Below are 9,629 nucleotides of genomic sequence, written 5' to 3'. Positions count from 1 at the left end.
TATATATATATATAATATATATATATATATATAGATATATATATTTGCTTAAAATAACAAAAAACTAATTATTTAAAAAAATTAAAATTCATATTTTATATCAAAATAATTACTTACAGAAATCTATTACAGTGACATTTCCACTACCAAACATAAGTAGCATAGCTTACTTTGAAAAGCAATTATTTTTAAACTATTATAGGTAATATCACTTCAAAAATTAAAAATCAAAATATAGAAAAAAATTACTTACAATTGACAGCAATAATATGCTACAAAGCTGCCGCATTTTTTGTTGTATGGATCAGCTGAAAAGAGAGAGAGAAAAGAAACATTAATCATATTTTATTGGATAGGCTCTCTCTCTCTCTCTCTCTCTCTCTCTCTCTCTCTCTCTCTCTCTCTCTCTCTCTCTCTCTTAACAAAGAGGATTTCTTAACACGTGAACCCGTTTCCAAGAAGTAGTTTTAATTATAATATTTTCTCTTTATTTTTTATCTTTCTTTATTTTTTATTTATTTTTTTCTGGTTTGATGTCAAGATTCTTGACGTCAGAAGAATTCTGCTGAAATTTTACTATTATTTTTTTTTTTTATTTTTTTTTTTTTTTTTGCTCTATCACAGTCCTCCAATTCGACTGGGTGGTATTTATAGTGTGGGGTTCCGGGTTGCATCCTGCCTCCTTAGGAGTCCATCACTTTTCTTACTATGTGTGCCGTTTCTAGGATCACACTCTTCTGCATGAGTCCTGGAGCTACTTCAGCCTCTAGATTCCTTTTCAGGGATCTTGGGATCGTGCCTAGTGCTCCTATGATTATGGGTACGATTTCCACTGGCATATCCCACATCCTTCTTATTTCTATTTTCAGATCTTGATACATATCCATTTTTCCCTCTCTTTCTCTTCAACTCTGGTGTCCCATGGTATTGCGACATCAATGAGTGATACTTTCTTCTTGACTTTGTCAATCAACGTCACGTCTGGTCTGTTTGCACGTATCACCCTATCCGTTCTGATACCATAGTCCCAGAGGATCTTTGCCTGATCGTTTTCTATCACTCCTCAGGTTGGTGCTCGTACCACTTATTACTGCAAGGTAGCTGATGTTTCTTGCACAGGCTCCAGTGGAGGGCTTTTGCAACTGAATCATGCCTCTTTTTGTACTGGTTCTGTGCAAGTGCCGGGCATTCACTTGCTATGTGGTTTATGGTTTCATTTTTCGTATTGCACTTCCTACATATGGGAGAGATGTTATTTCCGTCTATCGTACTTTGAACATATCTGGTTCTTAGGGCCTGATCTTGTGCCGCTGTTATCATTCCTTCAGTTTCCTTCTTTAGCTCTCCCCTCTGTAGCCATTGCCAATTGTCATCGCTGGCTAGTTCTTTAGTCTGTCTCATGTATTGTCCGTGCATTGGTTTGTTGTGCCAGTCCTCTGTTCTGTCTGTCTTTCTCCTGTCTCTGCTCTGTATTTCTGGATCTTCGTCTACTTTTATTAGTCCTTCTTCCCATGCACTCTTTAGCCACTCGTCTTCACTGGTTTTCAGATATTGCCCCAGTGCTCTGTTCTCGATGTTAACGCAGTCCTCTATACTTAGTAGTCCTCTCCCTCCTTCCTTTCGTGTTATGTATAGCCTGTCCGTATTTGCTCTTGGGTGTAGTGCTTTGTGTATTGTCATTTGTTCTGGTTTTCTGATCTATGCTGCGGAGTTCTGCCTTCGTCCATTCCACTATTCCTGCGCTGTATCTGATTACTGGCACTGCCCATGTGTTTATGGCTTTTATCATATTTCCCGCGTTGAGTTTTGACTTGAGTATTGCCTTGAGTCTCTGCATATATTCTTTCCTGATCGTGTCCTTCATCTCTTGGTGTTTTATATCTCCTCCTTCCATTATTCCCAGGTATTTGTATCCTGTCTCATCTATGTGTTTGATGTTGCTCCCATCTGGTAGCTTTATCCCTTCAGTTCTCGTTACTTTGCCTTTTTGTATGTTGACTAAGGCGCATTTTTCTATTCCAAACTCCATCCTGATGTCCCCAGATACAATCCTTACAGTCTGGATTAGGGTATCTATTTCCTTGATGCTCTTACCATACAGCTTGATGTCGTCCATGAACATCAGATGGTTGATTTTGTTGCCTCTTTTCTTGAGTTGGTACCCGGCATCCATCTTCTGTAGTACTTTTGTCATGGGAATCATGGCTACTACGAAGAGTAGTGGGGACAGTGAGTCGCCCTGGAAGATCCCTCTCCTGATATTAACCTCTGCTAGTCTTATTCCAGAGCTTGTAAGTATTGTATTCCAGTTGCGCATTGTATTTTTGAGGAAGCAGATGGTATTTTCCTCTGCCCCATATATTTTCAGGCATTCTATTAGCCATGTGTGTGGTATCATGTAGAAGGCTTTCTTATAGTCTATCCATGCCATGCTTAGGTTGGTTTTCCTTCTCCTACTGTTCTTCATTACCATTTTGTCTATCAGGAGCTGGTCTTTTGTGCCCCTACACTTCCTTCTGCAGCCTTTCTGTTGGTGGGGGATGGTGTTTGTCTCCTCTATAGGTAGTTGTATAGCCTTTCACTGATGATACCTGTTAGTAACTTCCACATTATTGGTAGGCAGGTGATAGGCCTGTAGTTACTGGCTATATTTCCCTTACTCTTGTCTTTTTGTACTAAGGATGTTCTTCCTGTGGTCATCCATTTGGGTGCTTGGTGATTTGAGATACAATGCTGGAGTTGTTCTGCTATTCGTGGTGTAGGGCCTTGAAGTTTTTGAGCCAGTATCCATGGACTTCATCGGGACCTGGGGCTTTCCAGTTTGGCATTTTCTTTAGTTGGTGTCTGACTGTGTCTGTCGTGATCTCTGTGAATCTTTGTTTTATTCTCCCTGTTTCTTCTTCCTTGACTTCCTGGAGCCATGTTGCATGTTTGTTGTGTGATACCGGATTGCTCCATATGTTTTCCCAGAGTCTCTTACTTGGTTCGGCTTCAGGAATTTCTGGGTGGTTGTCTTCCCCTCTTAGTTGACTGTATAGTCTTTTCTGGTTGGTTCCGAATAGTTTGTTCTGTTGGTATCCCTTATTCCTGTTCATGTACCGTTGGATCTTGTGTGCTTTGGCCTTAAGCCTCTGTTTACATCTTCTATTGTGTTGTTTAGTCCCCTCTCTTGTACTTTGTATTTCTCGTTGAGTTCCTCCCTTGTTTTCTTGCTTCTTAGCCTTTTTTCTGCCATCTCTTTCAGTTTACTCAAGTCAGATCTCATCACCATGATTTGCTTTTCCCCAGGCGCCTTTTCCAAGGAGGTTGCTGTTTTGGTTTCTGTTGGGTTGGTTGTGACGGTGGTGTTGGTGTTCGAATCCCCATCAGTTCTGCTACTAATCTTGCTCCTGCATATGTCAAGTTATTTGTTTCTGTGATACTGGTGGTGTGTATTAGGCCCATTATTTCATTGACCTCACTTGTTTTCTCCCTTAATTTCTTGGTGTTGTAGGCTTTCATGGAGGGGATCTTTGTTCTCTCTGTATCTGGCTCCATCCATTGTCTAATCTTTTTCTACCCACCATTCCGTCCTCTCTGTTACTTCGTCGGTGTTTCTTCGTGTGTCGTTGTTTTGATACTTCATCCTCCCTGTCGTCTTCTGTGGCATCGTCTCTCAGTTCGTCTTCGTGTAATTCGTTGTCGTGTGACATTTCCCTTTCCAGTTCTTCTCTTTCTGTTGGGGAGAGCCAGTTCTTTTTCTTTATCTTCCTTACTTGGTCTGCCAGCCTCTGCTCTGTTTGGGGTTGTTATTCCTCTCATTCCAGATGTTTATCAATCTTCTTCTATATCCTCTCTCCGTTGGGTTGCTTCTGTTGAAGCATCTCCATATTTCCTTATTTTCTTCTCTTGTCCATTTCATAAATTGATTAGTGAATTATTATTATTATTATTATTATTATTATTATTATTATTATATTCTTATTATTATTATTATTATTATTATTATTATTAATCCTTCTATGTTGGGGGAACATAACTAAGAGATTTTTTCCTAAATGAATAAATAAATTGATAAATAATTGGCAGAAATAAAAAAAATTAAGTTATTATTATATTATTATTATTATTATTATTATTATTATTTATTATTTATTATTATTATATTTATATTATTAATTATGAAACGAGTCTAAAGGGTTTTGACATTTCATAAATTGATTAGTGAAATTATTATTATTATTATTATTATTATTATTATTATTATTATTATTATTATTATTATTAATCCTTCTATGTGGAACATAACTAAGAGAAGATTTTTCCTAAATGAATAAATAAATTGATAAATTAATTGGCAAGCAAATAAAAAAATTATTCTTTATCCTAAAGATATAGAGTTCAAGCCAACTCACTACTATCACTTTCACACACTCAATTTTCCCACAAACGCGTCAACATACCATTACACACAAACAGGGATTTCCCTCGACACAAACATGCAAAAAGAAACGAGTGAAATGTCGTATGTTTATGTAAGGTAGATAACGGTTGTTATAGTCGAGATATCCAACGTCAGCCTTCCAAGACCGGAAACCGTTAAGGTTCTTTGAACAGCTGACTAATGCTTTGGTGAAATGAAGAATAAAGGGATAAAAAGTCTTTTGTGGTTAAAACTGGTCCTTTACATCCTTTGTCAAAGATATACGGTGAATCGTTCTTTGAAAACTTTCAATTTTTGGTCGGAATTCGAACAATGAAATGCCTATCGTGGTATGGCATCCTACCAGTCAATGGTGCATCTGATTTCTTATGTTTTTATAATTAAAACTGGTCCTTTGCATTCTTTGTCAAAGATATACGTTGAATCGTTCTTTGAAAACTTTCAATTTTTGGTCGGAATTCGAAAAATAAAATGCCTATCGTGGTTTGGCAATCTGCCAGTCAATGGTGCGTCCAATTTCCTATGTTTTTATAATTTAAACTGGTCCTTTGTGTCCTTTGTCAAAGATATACAATGAATCGTTCTTTGAATTCTTTCAATTTTTTGGTCGAAATTCGAAAAATAAAATGCCTATCAAGGATTGGCAATCTGCCAGTCAATGGCGCGTCTGATTTCTTATCCTTTTATAATTAAAACTGGTCCTTTGTATCCTTTGTCAAAGATACACGATGAATCGTTCTTTGAAAAGTTTCAATTTTTGGTCAGAATTCGAAAAATGAAATGCCTATCGTGGTTTGGCAACCTGCCAGTCAATGGTTCTTGCGATTTCTTATGTTTTTATAATTGAAACTGGTCCTTTGCATCCTTTGTCAAAGATATACGATGAATTATTCAATGAAAACTTTCAATTTTTTGGCCGAAATTCGAAAATGAAATGCCTATCGTGGTTTGGCAATCTGCCAGTCAACGGTTCGTCTGATTTCTTACCCTTTTATAATTAAAACTGGTCCTTTGCATCCTTTGTCAAAGATATTTGATGAAATATTATTTGAAAATTTAAAATTTTTGGTCGAAATTCGAAAATTGAATAAACTGACCGTGGCCTGGCAATCTTCCGGTTGACTGTGCATTTGATATGTACAGAAATAACTGAATAATTAATCTATATTAACCTTCTGTTGATAAAACTAAGTATAATTTACGATTATCGCAGCATAATCCCGTCGATAACACAAAGCAGAGAGGTCAGTTGATAACACAAAAATATTATATAAATAAGTGCCGTTGATAACACAAAAGTAAATTAATTTAATAACGGGCCAAATACCGTTGATAACATAAAGCAAAGCTAAGCAAATCGTCAGTTGATAACGGAAAGTATAGTTAGCAAGTACCTTCACAAATACCGTTGATAACGCGATGCCAAACGTTAATAACCGCGGAAAAAAGAGGTTGGTTGATAACACAAAGTTTATTTGAATGTAATATCCCAATACCGTTGATAACACTATGTAAAAGGTTATTAACCGCGGAAAAGATAGGCTAGTTAATAACACAAAATATGTAATGTATGATTACCTGAAACATAAAGCAAAATGCTAATAAAAACTGGAGAGAAGTCGGTTAATTACATGTGCTATCCAAAATACCCTTAATAACAACGTCAGTTGATAACCAAAATATATGATGTACGAATACCTGAAACATGAGACAAAATGCTAATAAAAAAAGGAAGAGAGATGTTAGTTGATTACCAGTACTATCCCAAATACCGTTAATAAAACGATGCAAGACATTAATAACAGCTATAAAGATAGGTCAGTTGATAACATAAAATATATAATTTCTGATTACCAGAAAAATGAGACAAAATGCTAATAAAAATGGAAGAGCGATGTCAGTTGATAACACAAAAAATAACAAATTAGAGTAATTCCGGGATGAATATCGTTGGTAACACACACACACACACACACAAACGTTAATGACTACGGGGAAAGAGCTGTATAAGGAATCCCACAGAAATATCTCCCATACGGAGACGCCACAGTTACATAATTAAGTTCGTGAGGCGCGGAAATAGACAGAGATTACCATCAACACGGTTTCATCAACGCCGTGACTCAGTCGGAGTTACTTTGTACCCATAACTGGGTTAATAAATTATTACTTAGCATCGCAATGGGATGGCAAAGACTAAGGAACATACTCGGGTGCGGTAGGATACAAATCCTGCTGAATTGGGGGCGAGTTAATCCTTCGTGGTATGTTTCAGTCCTTATGACGACGTCTGCGTGGGATTGGTGTATATATATATATATATATATATATATATATATATATATATATATATATATATATATATATATATATATATATAGAGAGAGAGAGAGAGAGAGAGAGAGAGAGAGAGAGAGAGAGAGAGAGGTGTATAAATATATAGATAAATATCTTTAAATATATATATATGTATGTATGTACTGCACACACATATATATGTATATATATATGTGTGTGTGTATATATATACACGTGTGAAGCCAGACTAAAATGTATTAGCTCATGTGTTTTTGTATATGTTCACACACGTGTGAGTATTTCATTTTCAAACACGTCACAAGTAAATACGTATGTACTACTATGTATGTGTGTTAACAGACTCTTATTAAAATATTCATCTAAGCAGATGTGTAATGATCGCTAGTTCGATCAAGAATAATTAAAACATGCGGTTTTTTGATATGATACCGCATATGTGAAGGTATATGCTCATGTAACTGCGTATTTCGTAAAGTATTCATGATAAGCACATGTGTTTATGTCACATTTCTTTGTCAGCATGTGTGTGTGTTTGTGTGTGATCAGGTATGGCACTGGTAGAATATATACATATATGTAGTATATATATATATATATATATATATATATATATATATATATATATATATATATATATGTGTGTGTGTGTGTGTGTGTGTGTGTGTGTGTGTGTGTGTGTGCGTGCGTTTATGTGTGTGTCTGTATGTGTGCGTGTATATTTTTTCAAAATACAGAAAAATTACTACTCCCAAGGGACTTTGTGTGTTGAAAATGGGCATGAAAAAAATTGTTAAAAAAGTGCGTATGTGTTTTTAAAAATCTCCTTTGTGTGTATGCATTTGTGTGTTTGTGGATGTATGTATGTATGTGTGTGTTTGTTTTTTGTCAAAATACAGATACCTTGCTTCTCAAATGCCACTTTGTGTGCCAAAAGTTCGTCTATAAAAGTTTCGTTCAAAAAACCATAGACCGAAACAAGTTTTTTTTTTTTTTTTTTTTTTTTTTTTTTTTTTTTTTTTTCCCCCGGGTTAACACACGTGCTTTGTGTTTAAGCAATGTTTGTTAACACAAACACACACACGCATATACACACAAGCACACACATTCACCTCCAAGATAAAACAAGCACTGAATTTACCTTCGTATCCAGCAACTAATCAGTCGACCACCACCATGAAATATTTGATAAACACGGAAGACAGAGAGAGAGAGAGAGAGAGAGAGAGAGAGAGAGAGAGAGAGATACAAGGCAGGCAGGGAGACTGAGAGACAGAGCAAAAATTGGCACTATGCTGACACTAAGGCGTCTGAGGCTGTAATGACAGGGCCACGGTTTACAGCTAACGCAGTGTGGCTCTCTCTCTCTCTCTCTCTCTCTCTCTCTCTCTCTCTCTCCATTGGCACTGCTGATGAGGACCTTGAGTGGCACTGTCGCCGGCGTGACTGGCACTACGGACTTGTGGTCAGTATCCGATTGCCATTTAAACTCTGGTCTTATGCCCTCGGTTCAAGAAGATGATGTTGTTCCCTTCTTCAAGAGAGTCGGTTTGTAAACAATTCTTCCGGGTATTGCGTCATCGGTATTGTTGCCGATGACGCAATCGCTTGCTTGATGTAGTGAGGTATTCTACTTGACGTGACAGATATAGTAGATTGTAATCATTATTTGAAAACTATTATCAATATTATTAATATTGTTATGTGACGTAACAGATATTAATCATTATCTGTAAACGAATTATTATTATTATTATTATTATTATTATTATTATTAAGATGAACTCTATTCATATGGAATAAGCTCACCACAGGGGCAATTGACTTGAGATTCGTGCCATCTTTTTTATTAGATTTCAATAACAGAAAACTATTGAAATGACCATTTATTTGTCTGTCCGTCCGTGCTTTTTCTGTCAGCCCTCAGATCTTAAAAACTGCCTAGGCTAGAGAGCTGCAAATTGGCATGGTGGTCGTCCACCCTACAGACATCAGACATACCAAATTGCAGCCCTCTAGCCTCAGTAGCTTTTATTTTATTTAAGGTTAAAGTTAGCCGTGACACAGGCCATCATCGGGTCGTGGCTGAAAGTTTCATGGGTTTCCTAAGTTCTGTCTTTGAATCTTCGAAGACGCTGAATCAATTCACTTTGCAAAAAATGAATAAATAAAATAAATAAATAAATAAATAAAAATGGTCATGAAAATTGTAACACTGAATCAGGATTTGAATATTAGGGCCACTGGATAAATCCAGTGATTCGGCGAGTGCAGTGGGCCACACTAGGCATCTGACCCAATCTGGAAAAACCTTACCTGACCCTACAGGGGTTGCCCCCAGGGCAAATACCCGATTCCTAACCGGAAAGATTCTAAAGTATATAGAGTTTGACCCTTTGCAAAAAATGAAGATTGGCCCACAGCTACGAGGAGAAATGTAAGGTAATGTTTTTAAAAAATGATTCAAAATAATATAAAAGTGACTTTTTCGATATAGAGAATTCACAACAGGCCGCTAAGTTCGTCTTGATACGAAACAAGGAAGATTATAATAAAAAATGTAGCATAAATGGGAATCCTTGACCATGGGAATAATATCAAAATAATACAAAGGAACTGTTTTAACCCTTAAGCATCAGAGTAGCTAAGTTCATCCTAGTAGAAACAAATGAAAATTATAAAAAAAAAAATATAATATAAACGGGAATACAAAAATAGGAATGCTGGAATATGAGAATAATATCAAAATAATACAAAGTAATTGCATTATAAAAAAAAATAACGATATAAACGGGAATGCAATAATGGGAATGTGGAATATGAGAATAATATGAAAAATAAAACAAAATAAGTGTTTTAACCCTTGAGAATCAAGGTAGCTAAGTTCATC

General features: G+C 36.1%; 1 protein-coding gene across 1 annotated transcript in view; it reads right to left on the bottom strand.

The window, feature by feature from the left end:
* Positions 1-8,133, bottom strand: part of LOC135207850 (uncharacterized) — a 16,326-nt gene extending 8,193 nt beyond the window's left edge. The window contains exons 1-2 of the mRNA XM_064239708.1: positions 7,881-8,133; positions 254-308 (exon numbers count right to left, since the gene is read on the bottom strand). Coding sequence (XP_064095778.1) covers positions 254-289 — 36 coding nt within the window. The 5' untranslated portion in view covers positions 290-308; positions 7,881-8,133. The remainder of the gene's footprint in view (positions 1-253; positions 309-7,880) is intronic.
* Between the last annotated feature and the right edge of the window lie 1,496 nt (positions 8,134-9,629).

Source organism: Macrobrachium nipponense, chromosome 34 (assembly GCF_015104395.2).
Source record: "Macrobrachium nipponense isolate FS-2020 chromosome 34, ASM1510439v2, whole genome shotgun sequence".
Classification (NCBI taxonomy): domain Eukaryota; kingdom Metazoa; phylum Arthropoda; class Malacostraca; order Decapoda; family Palaemonidae; genus Macrobrachium; species Macrobrachium nipponense.
This window is presented reverse-complemented; position numbering and strand designations above follow the sequence as displayed.